We start from the raw sequence: 18507 nt of genomic DNA, 5'->3' as shown, positions 1-18507 counted from the left end.
GCGAGGCAAAAAAGACTTTTTGTGAAGTCGATGACCTTGAACCAACATGTCTTTCAGTGTGGTCACTTCTGGCTGAATATGTCTGTCAGGTCATGGTCAAGACCTGTCAGACTGTCCAGAAGAGAAAAGTAATGAGTTAAATATTAAGGACAAGCTAGCTTGGGGGGTTGTTCTCCAGAGGCTGGTGTAGTATTTTCATAAATCAGGGGCCACAATTTACACAGAGGGGCCAATGACATATCAAACATCCATGTCCAATTCCTGATTCAGTAAGATGTACATTTAAAGATTCAGTGTGTAGAATTTGGTGAGATGTGGTGGTGCAGTTGCATATTGCAGCTGAGTTCCCCTCACAGCTCGCTCCCCTTCCAGACCCGCTCCTGATGTAAATATAAAGTATTTAAATATAAGGGGCTCATTTAAGGGGGAAAGAAGTCCACAATTTTTTGAATTTAGATGAAACACACTCGTTAAAACTCGTTAATCAGTAGGATTATTTCATATTCATTTTCTGTCAATCGATCCCTTTCACCAAAATCTTACACACTGAACCTTTAATTCATTCCATGTTTACTTTTAGTTCCATAGCTTTGAACACACATTAAATATATTCAGAATTTTTTTTCTCATTCAAGCACATTGTGTTCTTCTAAAAAACCTGGAAAATAAAAAGTTATTAGTTTATTTAGACAACTGACAGGATATTACCTCAGGAAACATGCAGCTGAACTGGGTGAGTTGTGTGATGCAACAATATGATCGATATTTAAATTCCCATAGATTAGTCTTCACTATACCTGACATTCATGGTCTCAATAGCTGCTTCTTTCTGATATCTCTGTCCCAGCTACTATAATGGGGGAAGGTTCCTGATGCTCACAGAGGAATCAGGGCTCCTCCTTGGTTTTCACATCATGGACCATAGAAAGAATTCATAAAATGTTGTTGTGGGTCCAGGAATTTTTTCACTTTCTTTAAGATTGCGAGATGAGAGTGTTTGATAACATTTTTGATGATTTCTCAGGAAATAATTGATGGAGCTTGACTGAAAAAGAAATCAAGCATGATTGGTGCAACTTGGTTGAATTTAAGGGGACTGTTGGGCCTTGGTGGAGTTATGCACGCTACTAAGTGGCATTGTAGTTTGATTATAGGGCCTAAAATTCCCACCAAGGTTATGTTTTAAAGCTGTGTTATGTTTGCAAGACATCCACAGTGAGCAAGAAGTGAATCTGAGATTTGTTGGTGGTAAAATCCGCGAGTGCATCTGCAGGACTGTTTACTCCCTTTGTCTGTGTCTCTGTTTGGCCTTTTTAGACCTTCTTTTGTCTCAAACTCTGAGGCTGTGTTAGAGCTGTGCTGAACCGGGATGGAGGAGAACAACATGTTCCTCTGAACTACCCCCTGACCCCAACCATCCTGAGACTGAGACAGACTCCTGCAGTACACCAGCCAATCAACTGTTCAGTTACACTTTCTGAAAAAGTGAAAGCAAAATACATTAAATACCCTGAAATCAATGAAATTATTTTTAATTGTAAAAGATACTTCCTGTAAGTGGCTACACTCAAAAAAATAACTCATTGGGTGAACTCAATTCAATTGTTGGCAGGTTTTCCATCCAATAAATATATGTAGCTCTAACTCAATTTAATAAAATATAAATAATTGGAAATTAATAAGGTAATATTGCTTTTCATCTGATCCCCGTTTAGACGCATGAGACAAACCTCGTTTGAGTTTTTTTTTATTTTAAAATGCTCAGAAACTAGCATAGTAAAAACCAACCAACATTGAAAATTTTTTTGTTAGTTTTACATACAACAAATATCAAGAAACAAAGTGATCAGGAAATAAAAGCAACACAATCCTGACAGTAATCCTGAATTCAACATCAATACAAATACATATATTTTTTTACTTATAATATATTAACTTTTACTTGAATGCACTTTTTTTGGATACTAAACCTTGTGAAGTGCACTGGAAACAAATGGTAATCTTAACAGCTCTGTGGCAGAGTGACTTGCAGCATTAAGAGGCCAAGAAAACTACAGTGTTCTCCTAATATTCAACATGACATCCATACAGCCATAAAGAAGCCAATTTACAGAGTAATGTCTCCCCTTGGGTCCATGCATCTAGCAATATTGATCACAATTGTTCAGAAATAGCCATTCACCAGTTTGACTCTCATGCCCAGCTCTGTAGCTGGTGAAAAATAAATGCCTAGCAATCCCCCAGTCCCAAAACCAACAAGTTTATTGCCTTGTTGGTCTGTAAATGAAAACATTTACAGACCAACAGAATCTGGTTTTATCTCATTAAAGCAGTAATTTAAATGTAGATTCTAATCTGTAACAGAGTGACTGGCAGCATTAAGAGGTCATTCACAACCAAAGAAAACTACAGTAAAATCGTGTTTATGTCCATTTGGCCTGAGTTGAGAGTCATGAAGGTGACAAGGCAGCAGTACAAAAGTGGTGTAGAGCAGAGACAAAGTCACATAGATGGAAAGGGGAAGTTACGTGGACAGAATTTCCATATGTGAACATACTTTTCCAAGCTCACAGAAATCCAGTCATTAAAAATGTCAGACCCAGGAAAACATCACTGAGGTCACAGAACTTTGTCGGCTGTGTTTCCCGCTCATGCAAACAACTTGATTTTCAGCTGCTGTATCTTTGCATTGAGCTTGTGCCAATTCAAATTCATTTCTGAATAAACTGGAAAGTGTACTTGAGGTTGTCTGGAAAGCTCAGATCAAAGCATTAATGAGCCCAAACAGCATGATGAACCCCATTATCACCCTTCCTAAGTTGTCCATGACTTTGATGCCTTCAATCATGATTCCCACGTCCTCTGGCTCCACATCTCCATCTCTTCAGATAGTGTATATCCCCATGATTGCGAGTGCAATGTCCCTCTCTGCACCCTCAGTGGCGGAGGCCTAAACAACCCAAATACAAAACACTTTTTAAGTACAATGCTGAACAACACAATAGAAAATTACAAACAAAAATATAAAGTAGAATTCTTACATGAACTGCAGTTTCATAGAAGGAAGTTCATCAGTTGTCTGTTCAAAATCTATGGAAGCCCATTTCTATGTGATGAAAAAATCAACCACTAGGGGCGTTCCCCCAATTAAACTCATTTATTTTGCGTTCATGAATGTGAGTGAAACAATTAAAATATTTTGTGTTACATCTGTAACTTCTGACTGATTGTCTCCTTGTGTATTTGCAGTTCATACTCAAACAGGCAAACAAAAGCTTGTGTGTAAAAACCCTGGTCATCAGGGCATGGAAGCTCTCGGATGGAGAAAGGGCTCGAGCCTGCAGCCTGCTGGGCCTCCAACGTGCTACTGTAACATCTGTAAGAGACGATCCTTCCCCACGAGGCTTCAGGGAAGGTAAGAGAGGGAGGGGTTAACTGTTCTACATATAAACTGTGCTTTCAGGAGAGTACATTCATCAATTTAAGACGTGTGGAAGAAGCAACCAACATATCTAGATCATGAGTACACACTAACAAAAACATGTAGAAAGTCTTTCTGTTGATATGTTGCATATAAAAACAAGATTCTACGTGTTAGTGATAATCATAATATTCCAGCAACTGAGTGTTGTACCTCCATAAAGTTCACTCAATCAATCAAATGTTATTTGTATAGCCCATATTCAACAAATCACGATTTGTCTCATAGGGCTTTAACAAGGTGTGACATCCTCTGCCCTTAACCCTCAACTAGAGTAAGGAAAAACTACTAAAATCCCTTTTAACAGGGTAAAAAGAACATAGAATCCTCAGAGAGAAAGTTGAGAGCTTTGTGTGAGAGCTCAATGTTTCCTAATCTCTATAAACAGATTATGTGTGTGAGGTTGTTTAACTTGCGTTTCATTATAAAGTTCTAGTTTCATGGGTTTGACTGTTGATGTCAGAGACAATTATTTACAAAATGAACATGGAAGCAGAGGCCAAGGGAGGACTGTCTGTGACCTACATTTCCCATAATGCAACTTTAAAGCATTTTTCTTTGCACCTGATAACTTCCACCTCCTTTTAAACTCTACTCCCTCAGTTTATAATTCAGGGTTTCAGTTATAAATGTGTGGTTTTCAAACTCAAACCAAAGTAACCGGTTTACAGATCTTCTCACACCCACACAATGAAAACTGTTTTCAGTGATGACTTTATATTAGTCTTGACGGTGAAGCCAAGAGTCTTGACTGCCCCTCTGGCTCCACATCTCCATCTCTTCAGATAGTGTATATCCCCATGATTGCGAGTGCAATGTCCCTCTCTGCACCCTCAGTGGCGGAGGCCTAAACAACCCAAATACAAAACACTTTTTTAGTACAAGTGGGCGGCTGCGGCTGAGGGGTAGAGCGGTCGTCCTCCAACCTGAAGGTCGGCAGTTTGATCCCTGTCTTCCCCATCTGCATGCCGAAGTGTCCTTGGGCAAGATGCTGAACCCCGAATTGCCCCTCATAGAACAACAAAGTGCTGCTAATAGATGCACTGTATGAATGTGTGTGTGAATGGGTAAATGTAAAACTGTACTGTAAAGAGCTTTGAGTGGTCATCAAGACTAGAAAAGCGCTATATAAATACAAAACCAACAACCCAAATACAAAACACTTTTTAAGTACAATGCTGAACAACACAATAGAAAATTACAAACAAAAATATAAAGTAGAATTCTTACATGAACTGCAGTTTCATAGAAGGAAGTTCATCAGTTGTCGGGTCAAAATCTATGGAAGCCCATTTCAATGTGATGAAGGAAAAAAAAATCCTGTATCTCATTATTATGACTTAGTATCTGATAATAATGAGATACGAAGTCATAATGATGACACGGAGCCGTTCAACGGTGGCGACGTTATGTGGCCGGTGTGTGGCTATATGAGCTCATAATTCCTATAGATATGACACATTTCGGCTGCTAAAAATGCCTGTGGCTTAAGACTAAAGACTAGTGGTTATAGACCTGGGCATGTCACCACTGTAACTCACTTAAACCTTTCATGAGTTACAGTCATTCTCACTCTGCAGCGAGGGAAAGGCGGACGCTACTAGCTAGCTAGCCAGATTGCCCGCCAATTCCGATTTGACCAAAAACCGAGCAAAAGATATAGAACTCCACGTGATGGGCAGTTTTCTCTCTCTCTCTCTCTCTCTCTCTCTCTCTCTCTCTCTCTCTCTCTCTCTCTCTCTCTCTCTCTCTCTCTCACACACACACACGCACACACACATGCACACACACACATGATTCTGATTTGACTAAAAACCGAGCAAAAGTTGCCTGGATTAAATTTTGACGGCTGTTGCGCATATTTCGGTCAATATTACAGAATGGCACATCATTTGACAGCAGGAAACATTAGAAACTACAACATAATATATGTACTCACTAAGGTTTGGTCTTCCACCTGCGGCAGTGACTCTGGCTTGCAGCTCGAAGCAGACTGAGAAAACGTCCGCCAAAGAAAATCGGGAGAATCAACCACTAGGGGCGGTCCCCCAATTAAACTAATTTATTTTGCGTTCATGAATGTGAGTGAAACAATTAAAATATTTTGTGTTACATCTGTAAAATATTTATGTACACTATTTAAATGGATATATATTAATAAAGCAAACGATATTTAAATGTGTCACCTCTACGAAGGGCTTGAATCATTTTTTTGAGTGTATAGAAATAAAATAAATAAATAATAATATATTAGAGGAACAAACATCATATAATACAAACACAACCCTTCTGACTGATTGTCTCCTTGTGTATTTGCAGTTCATACTCAAACACGCAAACAAAAGCTTGTGTGTAAAAACCCTGGTCATCAGGGCATGGAAGCTCTCGGATGGAGAAAGGGCTCGAGCCTGCAGCCTGCTGGGCCTCCAACGTGCTACTGTAACATCTGTAAGAGACACTCCTTCCCCACGAGGCTTCAGGGAAGGTAAGAGAGGGAGGGGTTAACTGTTCTACATATAAACTGTGCTTTTAGGAGAGTACATTCATAAAGACGTGTGGAAGAAGCAACCAACATATCTAGATCATGAGTACACACTAATACTCCCAAAAACATGTAGAAAGTCTTGCTGTTGATATACTGCATATAAAAACAAGATTCTATGTGTTAGTGATAATCAGTAAAACTATCACAGGGAGTGTTGTACCTCCATTAAGTTCAACCAATCAATCAAATGTTATTTGTATAGCCCATATTCACAAATCACGATTTGTCTCATAGGGCTTTAACAAGGTGTGCCATCCTCTGCCCTTAACCCTCAACAAGAGTAAGGAAAAACTACTAAAATCCCTTTTAAGGGTAAAAAGAACATAGAATCCTCAGAGAGAAAGTTGAGAGCTTTGTGTGAGAGTTCAATGTTTCCTAATCTCTATAAACAGATTATGTGTGTGAAGTTGTTTAACTTCCGTTTCATTTTAAAGTTCTAGTTTCATGGGTTTGACTGTTGATGTCAGAGACAATTATTTAAATAATGAACATGGAAGCAGAGGCCAAGGGAGGACTGTCTGTGACTTACATTTCCCATAATGCAACTTTAAAGCATTTTTCGTTGCACCTGATAACTTTCACCTCCTTTTAAACTCTACTCCTTCAGTTTATAATTCAGGGTTTCAGTTATAAATGTGTGGTTTTCAAACTCTAGCCTGAGTAACCGGTTTACAGATCTTCTCACAACCACACAATGAAAACTGTTTTCACAGATGACTTTATATGAGTGTTAATGGTGAAGCAGAGAGTCTTTACTTCCCCCTGGTGGCTGATTGATTTAAAGTGTCAGTAGTTTCAGGAAAAGAAACGGTTTCACTTTGGGGAACTACATGCAGCAGTTGGATCAAACAGACCACGGTCTGACTTTGATGTGAAATGGTTTTTCAATGCCGTGTGTCACACCTGCTGACACATGATAGTGTCTTACCACAAGCTTTGGTGTTTTAGTATCTCCTTCTTCACTCTGTTTCCATAAAATTATAACTATTAGAAATAAAATCAACCATCTCCTGGCCTCAGTTGGCACTAATACCCTATCAAGAATAGAAATCTCAGAAACAGCTGATCAGCTGAGCAAAATAATCATCTTCTAAACCCCCAACTTGTATCTTAGATCCCATTCCCACAAAATTACTAAAAGAAATTCTGCACCCTAATTGATAGTACGTTACTGAACACAATCAATCTCATTATCATCAGGATAGGTACCACAGTCCCTTAAGCTAGCTTTAATCAAACCCCTTCTCAAAAAATCCACCCCGGACCAGGAGGTTTTAGCCAACTACAGACCAATATCTAACCTCCCCTTCCTGTCTAAAATCCTTGAAAAGGTTGTAGCCAATCAGCTGTGTGAGTTTCTCCAGGAAAGTAATGTATATGAAGACTTTCAGTCGGGGTTTAGAGCCAATCACAGCACGGAGACAGCCTTGGCAAAAGTCACTAATGACCTTCTAATAGCTTCAGATCAGGGATTTGTGTCTGTCCTCGTTCTGTTAGATCTTAGTGCAGCATTCAACACTATTGACCATCAAATTTTATTACAGAGACCAGAACAGTTAATTGGCATTAAAGGAACCGCCCTAAACTGGTTTAAATCCTATTTTTCAGATCGATTTCAATTTGTGCATGATGAGTCATGAGTTCCACAGGGCTCTGTGCTCGGCCCAATTTTATTCTCATTATATATTCTTCCACTCGGAAACATTATCAGGACACACTCTGAAAATTTCCACTACTATGCGGATGACACCCAGTTATACTTGTCAGTAAAACCAGAACAGTGTAATCAATTCACTAAACTCCAAGCATGTCTCAAAGACATAAAAACCTAGATGATCGACAATTTTCTCTTATTAAACTCAGATAAAACAGAGGTTCTAATACTTGGCCCTAAACCCCTTAGAGATACATTATCTAATGATACAGGTGCGCTAGTCGACATTGCCCTTGCTTCCAATGAAACAGTCAGGAACTTGGGAGTGATCATTGATCCTGATTTGTCCTTTAATTCTCACTTAAAACTAATTTCTAGGACCGCCTTCTCTCACTTACATAACATCTCAAAAATCAGACATGTCCTCTCTCAAAAAGATGCAGAAAAACTAGTCCAGGACTTTGTTACATCCAGACTTGTTTGTTGTAATTCCTTATTATTAGGCTCCAGCAGTAAGTCGTTAAAGACTCTGCAGCTTGTCCAAAATGCTGCAGCACGTGTCCTGACAAGAACCTGGAAAAGAGACCAGTAGCTTCACTACACTGGCTTCCCGTTAAATCTAGAATAGAATTTAAAATTCTCCTCCTCACCTTCAAGGCCCTTAATAATATGGCACCATTTACCTTAAAGAGCTGATAGTACCGTATCACCCCACTAGAGCACTGCGCTCCCAGAATTCAGGCTTACTTGTCGTCCCTAAAGTCTCAAAAAGTAGAGTAGGAGCCAGAGCTTTCAACTATCAAGCTCCTCTCCCGTGGAATCATCTCCCACTTTCAGTTCGGGAGGCTGACACCATTTGTAAGTTTAAGAGTAGGTTTAAAACCTTCCTTTACGATAAAGCTTAGATTTAGAGCCGTTCCAGGCTTGTCTTGGACCCGCTCTTAGTTATGCGACATTCTAGGTCTAGAATGTCAGGGGACACATGACACATGGATCTTCTCTTCCCAGCTTCTCCTTCCTCTTCTCCCTCCTTATCACATCAAAGAAATGAATATCTCATCAAGACTTGACTTCTTCCCCAGAGCCCCTATGCCTTATCGTCCGCAGATCCAGGGCCGCGGCTGCTGCCACATCAAGGATTATGATGGTGGATCGCGTATAAGAGATCGTGATCGTAATGGCGGATCCTGTATGGTGGATCCTGTATCGTGCTGGCTGACCGTGATAATAATAGTGGCAGCTGATGGTGGATCCTGATGGCGGCGGTGGATCATGATTTTGGACTATGGTGGCATCCGATCGTGATGGTGGATCATGATCGTGGTGGCTGCTGACCGTGGACTATGATTACAACAAGACTTGATATACAATATATCTACTCAGATACTTTACCATTACTGACAATAATCCATCAATTCATTTACCTTCCATTATGCTACAAAGTGTTTATTCTAATCCATGATGTAAACACCCTTATCTGTCTGATGTTCTCCATTACACGTGGCATCTATTGCACTTCTGTCCGTCCCTCACATGTGGCTCTCTCTGAGGTTTCTACGTTCTTTTTAACCTGTTAAAAGGTTTTTTTTGTTGTTTTTTCCTTACTGTTGTGGAGGGTTAAGGGCAGAGGATGTCACACCTGGTTAAAGCCCTATGAGACAAATTGTGATTTGTGAATATGGGCAATACAAATAAATTTGATTGATTGAAGAAGGTTTTACAGAGTCAGAGGTAATTCGCACTGTGATTAAGATCATAAAACCTGGTACATTTAGAGATATGTTAACTAACAAAAGTGATTTAACTGTTGAGTTAAAGCGGTTTCTCCGCGCCCACATCAGGGACAAAAACAGGAATTAAGTAATGCTAAGCAGCAAGACAAAGAGAGCCCAGTGACTGTAAGTCCAGCTCAGCTTGACAGTAGTGAGTCAAGCAAGCTAACGTTGACACTAAGTTACAGGCTAACCATGCTGCTATTAGAGAACTGACTGCACAAGTGTCCTCACTGACCAAACATCTCACCCAGATGGCAAAACCTTCTGACAGTGTGGCACCTGCGGGCCCTACCTACCTGCAACCCGTCCTCACCTCCCATCATCTGAGACCAGGGGCAGGTGCAGCAACTGTATACAGCAGAGCAAGGTGAGCGGCCCTCAGTGTGTTTTTTTGGCCAAGCTGGACATTGGGCCATCGGCTGTCTGCAGAGAAAGATATGGGGAAATGGGGTGAGGTCACTGAAGAGGGGCAGCGAGTGACCGTGACAGCTGAGGATCCACCAGCACAAGCCAGCCACTCTAAAACAGCCGGCCGTGGGGGAGTGCCAACACCATCCCAACCACCACCAAGAATGCGTCTAGCACATCTCATAGGAAAGCGATGTATGGTCTCATGTGCTATCAATGGAGTCCCTCTTGAAATGTTGCTCGACTCAGGGGCCCAAGTGACTATGGTAGAGAGAGCATGGATAGACAAAGCACTCCCCAATGTCTGAATCCAGCCACTCGAATCCCTCCTTTCGGGTTAGGAGCAGCCTTTGGAGATCTCTGCAGCCAATGGCACAGACTTTCCTCTTGATGGCTGGGTAGACGTTGAACTTCAGGTCTGTTGTGAGAATTATGGACATGTCAACATACAAGTGCTACTGTTAATCAGCAGGAACAGCCTGAACTGTCCTCTGTTGGGCCAGGATTTCTTTCCGTAATTTTGTGGGAATGGGATCTAAGATACAAGTTGTGGGTTTAGAAGATGAGATTATTTTTGCTCAGCTGATCGAGGGTGATCAGAGAGAGGCTGTCTAAATAATTGGTAAGATTCTCAGCTGTTTCTGAGATTTCTATTCTTGAGGGCAGGAGATGGTTGATTTTATTTCTCATAGTTAGAATTTTATCATTAAAGAAGGTCATAAAGATATTGCTATTCAGGGATTGCGGAATACTGGGTTCAGTGGAGGTGTGACTCTCTGTCAGCCTGGCTACAGTGCTGAAGAGAAACCTGCGGTTGTTTTTATTTTCTTCTATTTCTGTGGAATAATAGGCAGCACTTGCTTTGTGGAGGGCCTTCTTATAAACTTTAACACTATCTTTCCAGGCTAGGTGATTTTCAACACGATTGTTGGAGCGCCACTTCCTTTCTAGTTTTCTTCACGCTTGTTTTAATTCATGTGTGTTGGAAATTACACCAGTGAGCTAATTTACTATGTTTTACAAGTTACATTTTTAGAGGCGCTATGGAGTCTAATGTAAATTGTAATGACTTTACAGAGGTAGACATCTAGAAAAGGAGTCTGTTATTCGTGGCATGTATTCTGATAATAAGAAATCGAAGGTTACTAAATTATGGTCTGATAGAATCGGATTATGTGGAAGTGCTATTAGATGTTGAATTTTGACACCGTATGATAGTACAAGGTCAAGTGTGTGGTAACATGAATATTAAAGTCACCGACAATAATAACTTTATCTTTTTTTAGGACTAGGTTTATGAAAAACTTCGGGAATTCTGTTAAAAATTCAGAATAAGCCCCAGGAGCACCGTAAACTACAGCAAATATGATTGGCTGTTGGTATTTCTTGGATGGGTGTGGAAGACTAAGAACAAGACTTTCAAATGAGTTGTAGCTTAGTTTAGATTTACGACTAATTGATAGACTGGAGTTAAAAATAGCAGCAACTCCACCTCCTCGGCCAAAGTCTCTGGGAACCGGTGTATTTACATGACTGGGGGGGTAGATTCATTTCGGCTGACATATTCATGGGGATGCAGCCAGGTCTCAGTGAGGGACAATAAATCAACTTTTTGATCTGAGACTAGTTCATTTACTGAAATAACCTTCGATGATAGTGATCTTATGTTTAAAAGTCCACATTTAATAGTCTTGTTTGTTGAGTTGTTGCAGAGGTTGTGTTAATTTGTATTAGTTTTTTGTGTAGAATACTCCCTCTGTTCATGTTTGATTTCAATAATTTAATGGGACGGGGGACAGACACAGTCTCTATGGGGTTGTGGTTGTGTGACTGATCCAGAGGGAGCGCAGAGAAGTGTGTATTACTGCAGCTCTGCGTCCTGGTCCCAACTCTGGGTTGTCATTTGGGGTTTATAAACTGAGTAATATTCCTAGATAAGAGAGCTGCTCCATCCCAAGTGGGATGAAGGCCATCTCTCCTAACAAGACCAGGTTTCCTCCAAAAAGTTTGCCAATTGTCTACAAAGCCCACACCATTTACAGGACACCACCTCGACAGCCAGCGGTTAAAAGACAACATGCGGCGAAACATGTCATCACTTGTCGTGTTAGGAAGAGGTCCAGAGAAAATTACAGTGTCCGACATCGTTTTTGCAAAAGCACACACCGACTCAACATTAACTTTAGTGACCTCCGACATACGAAGCCGGGAGTAAATGTGATTGGTCAAACTAGAAAAAACAAACCAGAAGGCTTCAGTCCCCAAAATCTTCACGTAAATAAAGGATTTATTATTTCACCTCCAGCACCAAATCACAACGTACATTTTCTCAAGGCACTTTACGTATTAAGGTCCAGACCTTGAATATAACAGAGAAACCCAACAATTTCCAAAATGAACAAGCACTATGGCTTCAGTAAAACTAAGTAAATCTACTTAAAGTATTAAAGGTAAAGTTCAGGTCATTCTCTGCTCTGTCTACTGTATATTGTTCAACACAATGCTAGTCCACACTGTCATATATCTCTTTTAAATGCAGTCATGGACGGGGTTTATTTCACGACTGAGTCTCGGTGGTGGCCTCTTCCAAATCCATTTTACATGAATCTTCCCCCACAAGTGTCTACTGCTGCAGGAGGCGTGGTCTAATCTTTCCTGCCTGTTCAATTTCGATCAATGGACCAGTTCCATTATTGAAATATAAAAAAATATATCATAAACATGTAATGCAATGCATTGTAAAAAATGTAGTGGTGTAGACAGTCAGATATTTGCTGATATATGAAGTGGAGTCAAATTGAAAATTACCAGAAAATAAAACTACTTAATTAAAGTTCAAATTCCTGAAAAATGTTGTACTTTAATGTAGTAAATGTACTTCATTACATCCCACAATTGCATCTATGTACATAAAGTCAACCTGCATACAATGTCCTGTGAATGGTGTTTCTCATTTGTCTTCATTTTGTTCCTCTTCAGACAGAACGTCATCAGTCAGATCCCAGGTCTGGAGATTCTGGACGACACAGAGGTCCTGGAGAAGGAGAGAGCCCAGGCTCAGAAAACCTACAGGCTGCAGCAGAGCAGCCACGGCAGCAGGAAGAGGAAGGAGGACTCCTCCAGGAAACACACACACATGGAGAAAAAGTCTAATACTATCATAAGACAATAACACAGACTTGTAGGTTTATGATCCCTTCACTAAGAGTCACAGCTCGAGTGTAACACTGACAACCCTATGATACACTGTACACTGTGAGCTCTGTAGCTGCTTGTAGTCAGAGCCACACAATGTTTACACTCTATATTCAGATGTAAAAGCCATGTTTAATAAAGTTATCAAATTAAAAATGGAAATATTCCACTGTCATGTGAATCATTTGTACCATAATTCCTCCTTACATATTTTATGTATGTATGTATGTTTGTATGTATATATAAATGTGTGTGTGTGTGTGTGTGTGTGTGTGTGTGTGTGTGTGTGTTGTACATGCAGTATGCGTGTACATTCCTGTTTTGGGAATGTTGGTGTAAATGGGGCAGCAACATACATTGCAACTGCAGTTTATGGTCTTACCCCTAGGGGTAAGCAGAGTCAAATAGAAAGCGGCTAAACACTGTCCTAAAGCAATCAGTGTCAATTTCTGGGTTTAAATGTGAGTCTAATTTTTAAGACATTATTCCGAAACAATTAAAAAAACTGTGGTTATTTGTTGCCCCTTTGCAAATCTGTGAGTGAGAAAACAAAGGATTTGTTTGCAAAGTGTAAATAACAGTTTTAATGATGAGGGTCAGACTCTTCTACAGGAAGCATTGTTGGAGATTAAAAGTCTAATACTGGACCAGATGCTAAATCTAGACTTCTTTTCCAACACGTATACTTTGCTGGAGTCTCAATAGTTGGTCAAAAGAATTCACTGGAGATGATCAGAGTTCAATGCAGTAGAGTTTATTCTTTCACAAGATGTAAACAAGAGCTGGCTCCGGAACCCAACTGAAAACTGAGCTTCCAACCCTCTGCTTATATGCTCATCCTCGTCTCTGCTGTTGCCCGTTCAACCAATCAGGAGGTGAATCTCTCCAACTCCTGATTGGTTCAAAACTTCTGATTCGTCCCGAACCTAATGGTGTCATACTTTCCCAAGTTGACTTTGTCTCCCCCTACAGTTATGTCAGGGGTCGATTCTAATGGTGTATTAAAGTTGTGGTTGTTGGTCTAACTTTGACACCATTATAAATCTTGGAGTTTTGGAGGCCTCTGTTTCAGGCCTTACTCGATTTAGAAGGTCCTGTCTCCAGACTCCATTAGATTCGGGCGATGTCTTTCTGCATTTTTTTTTAATGATTACATTTCCACACACTTAATATTGGTTAAAAAAACAATCATTCCAGAAAGGGCGCATACATTATTACATTTCTTTATGCTGGATATATGGTGCTGTCTGGGGAAAGCGTACAGTTGCAACCAGTAATCTGTTTTACATGGGCTTGACCTGTGCTGTGGGTCTTTGTCATTCCCTTAGTATAAGACATAATCAGCTGTAACATTATTAACCTGCCTAGCAACTAATTACATTTTCCTTCAGATGGAGACTCTCCCTGTGTCTGTTGTTAATTAGACATTCTTCCCGGGCTGCATAAAGTTCCTGATGCTCTTTATACACAGACACACAGTTTAAGCATATAAGCACACAAAGGCTAGTTTTTCTACATTCATTGGTATGGTTTAACTGCGTACAGTGATAGAGGTGTGTATATGTGCAGACATGAAACATTAGCACATGCAATAAAAGTTGAAGTCAAATTTTTAAAGTTCAGTCTTTTTTTTCTTGTCAGAACCTTTTTCCTCCTTGTGGAAAACTTTCCCATCATCCTTTTCTCTCCACTTCAAGGTGACGCCACTCAGTCCTTTCTCCTTCAATCTTCCCTGGAGCTGAAAAACAGAAATGGCAGCTATTTGAAATACTTTGAACAGATTCCTTTGCTCTCTAGGACAAAGAGTTATGTGTTTTTAGTCAATTCAATTCTATTTATATAGCATATATATCATAATATACATCATCTCAAGGAACTTTACATAGAATGTCAAGACTTTAAAATACATAGAACCCAACAGTTCCCAAAATGAGCAGCACTTTGGAGACTGTGGAGAGAAAAACTCCCTCATCAACTGGAAGAAACCTCTAGAACCAGACGCAATGTGGGCAAGAAGGAGAGGGGGCCGTAAAAGAGGGAAGAGAAGAGAGAGAGATACTGGGAGGAGAGTAGGGTGGAAAAGAGGGGATGGAAGAGAGAGATAGGAGGAGAGGGGGAGAGAGAATAGAGAGAGACAAACAAGAGTGATAATTATTAATGGTAAGATGTTATTAGTGACAGCACTAATAATTCATATAATAATAATAATAATAATAATAATAATAATAATGGTTCTGGACACATAAACAGCATCAGGTTCCAAAGTAACATTTTCTTTTGAGGTATTTTTGGTCTTTATTGGAAAGATGATATTTACATGGACACTGCTCTTTCGTGGCAGGAGCTGTAACTGCTCAGCTACCAAGATATTTGTCTGCTGGAATGTTTGTATTTTGTGATCGTCACATAGCAATAATGCAAAAATCAGGATTTATGTTTCCTTGTCTCAAATAAAAAACTGCAGATCTACATTAGCAATACCTGTAAGAATAATCTGTCAAAAATAATTAAAGGAGTAAACATGATTATAACTCTTCTTTCCATTGTTGTGGCTGCTTTGCATTGTAGACCATCTGTGACTGGAGTTTTTTTACATTCACTCGTCTCCTTCATGGTTATTTGATGATGTCAAACTCTGTAATACATCTGTCCAGGGTCTATGAATGAGTTCATGTTTCAGGGTGGATTTTGGAGACTTGCCTCTCTCAGAATCTGTTCTTTCACAGCAGGGTCATTCACGTCCACAGAGGAGTCCTGTAGCTCCACCCTCACCTTCACCAACGTCTTAACTGCTGCTTAGACAAAGAACGAGGAGAGAAACAAAACACACGTTTAATGTGGTGTATAGTTTTGTGAAACCTACAGTTATTCCTGTGGTGATAGAACTACTGAGATCTTTGATTTAAAACACAGAGTGAGGAACCTCTGGTCTCTGGGCTGCATGTTGCCTACAGGAGAGTTTGATCAGGCCTGTCAGAAAACTCACAAATAAATAATAAGCAACACAAAAATACAAAAAAGATTCTCACTTGGGACGCTGTAGCAGACAAATGGTTTTCTTTCTTCACAGGAAAATAACCTCCAGTTTCCTCCTTCATCCAAATCTGCAACACCACATACGACTTTCATCGAGCCAAGTCTGTTGTAACCCTGATACCAGGAGCTGAATGAGTAGTTACTGCCGTCGGACCAGTAAATCTGAGGATCTCTGAACAAACCGATCCATGCAAATCGGAAAGGTGTTGTCAAGTTCCCTATCTTGGTTCTGTCAGCGTTGTTCGTCACAGTGACCAGATCTGTGAAGTGTTCTCTGCAGTGCCTCTGAGCCTCAGACCAATTCTTTGCTGTATTCACTAGCACAAAGTCAGAATCCTCTAATGTTCCTGCAGTTAAGTTTGAGAATAAAAGAGGGATAGTTGAGATCACACAATGGTTTTCAAAATCATATCTTATACATTATGTTGTCTAGTAAAGATCAATATAAAGCAAATCATTACCTCTGTAGCAAACAAATGGATTCTTCTTTTGGCAGTACTCATCTAACCATCTTCCATTGTCCGTCATGATCACACAGAGCTCATTGGCTTCATAATTGTTTGGGTACCAATCCCAGCTCCTATATTCAGCTCCACTCTCGTTGAACCCATCTGACCACTTCCAGTCAATATGACTGTACAGGCCAATCCAAACCTTAGAGCTGTAACCAGCAGCGGAAACTGTGTCGTTAAGTTTCTTCATTTCTTCAGTGTTTTCAATAGTGGCCAGGTCTGTGTACGTCTCTCTGCAGTAGCTCTGAGCTTCAGTCCAATTCATTGCATCAGACACAAAGTGGTACTGATGGAGGAGGCATGTGGAGAAGGTGAGGCACCCTGAGGATGAAACCAGTTATTTTTGTTACGTATGAGGACTCAAATTAATCTCTATATTCAGATTTCCTGTTACAAACAGTGAAATTCACTGACCTGAGAGACACAAGACACCAATGAAGATCCCTTCCATCCTGATGCTGCTCTGTGGACTGTCTGTGCCAGTGTTCACCACTAACACCAAACTAAACTAGTTCTAGTGTAGATTTAGGGAAACGTAAAACCAGCTCCTCCTCTTCTACTGTAAATAGTCAGTGTTCCGTTGAATTCTTTATGCAAAGATGCAAACAACAATTTTTCTTGTTTATTTCTGGAGGCATCTCACTATGCAGATAGTTCTGATCGTATCTGACCATGACTGGTCTCTGCCTCCACCCCTGTGCAGGTGGTGAGTGAATGAATGTCTGTTTGTCTTGCTCACACCGTGGATCCAATGATACCTCTGTGACAGGGATGTTTGAAATGTTTATCTATTAATGTTGTGATCACCTCTAATTCCATCCAATATGTAGATCAGATGAAAATAAGGATGAAAAGAGAAGAAAAAGAAATGATGATGATGAGTATTATTATTATTATACTGCTATCATCGATGCATTAATTTCATTATAACAACCAGTCTGATAATAGTTCCTGGTCTCTCTCTCTCTCTCTCTCTCTCTCTCCTCTTTCTCTTTGGCCGCTCACATTGAATCTGCTTCTCGAGGTTTCTTAGTTCTAGTAAAAGCTTTTTTTTTCTCTCCACAGTCGTCAGTGCTGCTCGTTGTGGGAACTGTTGGGTTTCTCTATAATTTTACAAGGTCTCAACTTCACTATGTAAAGTTCCTTGAGATAATCTATTTTATAATTTGGTGCTAAACAAATTAAATTGAATTAACTCATTACCCAATTGCATATCCTCAGGCTGTAACCCCACTGGATATTGAAGCCTGCCTTCAGGTATCCAGTGTTCATCTTTACAACATGGATGTGTTCATGGAGACACAATTTGCACCACATGTCTCAGATCCAGTCCTTCTAGGCCCGAGCACCAACTCAGCCCCAGCATGTTGTGTGTTTCCTGATCTCAACCAAAAACAGCAGCTCTACAGCAGCAATGCCTGGAAGAATTATTCAACATCCTAAAATAATTCAAAAGAGTCAACATGATAACTCTTCTTTCCATTGGTCTGGCTGCTTTGCATTGTAAATCCTCTCTGGCAGGAGTACTTTGTATTCACTCATCTCCCTCAGGGTTATTTGATGTCATCAAACTCTGTATTATATCTGTCCTGGGTCTATGAATGTGTTTCAGGGTGGATTTTGGAAACTTGCTGATTTCAGAATGTCTGCTTTCACAGCAGGGTCATTCAGGTCCAGAGGAGTCCTGCAGCTTCACTTCAAGAACGAGGAGAGAAAGAAAACACAAGTTTACAGTGGTACTAGCTTTGTGGAGAAGTACTTGGATCTTTTATTCACAACACAGTGAGGAACCTCTGGTCTCCAGGCTGCATGTTGCCCACAAGACAGTTTGATCAGGCCTGTCAGACAATTCACAAAAACAAGCAACTCAGAAATAAACTTCCACCCTGTGGTTGTTTGCC

At 40.2% G+C, this 18507-nt stretch overlaps 1 protein-coding gene across 1 annotated transcript; it reads right to left on the bottom strand.

Annotated features, from left to right (window-relative positions):
- Nucleotides 1-16199: 16199 nt before the first annotated feature.
- On the bottom strand, nt 16200-17136 carry LOC117752156 (C-type mannose receptor 2-like; the record flags this gene model as incomplete). Its single annotated transcript, XM_034569348.1, has 3 exons — nt 17021-17136; nt 16556-16927; nt 16200-16441 (listed from the first exon to the last, which is right to left on the bottom strand). Coding segments are annotated over exons 1-3 (651 nt in total), but the record flags the coding sequence as incomplete, so codon positions are not given.
- Between the last annotated feature and the right edge of the window lie 1371 nt (nt 17137-18507).

This window comes from Hippoglossus hippoglossus, chromosome 18, assembly GCF_009819705.1.
Source record: "Hippoglossus hippoglossus isolate fHipHip1 chromosome 18, fHipHip1.pri, whole genome shotgun sequence".
In the NCBI taxonomy this organism is placed as follows: Eukaryota; Metazoa; Chordata; class Actinopteri; order Pleuronectiformes; family Pleuronectidae; genus Hippoglossus; species Hippoglossus hippoglossus.
This window is presented reverse-complemented; position numbering and strand designations above follow the sequence as displayed.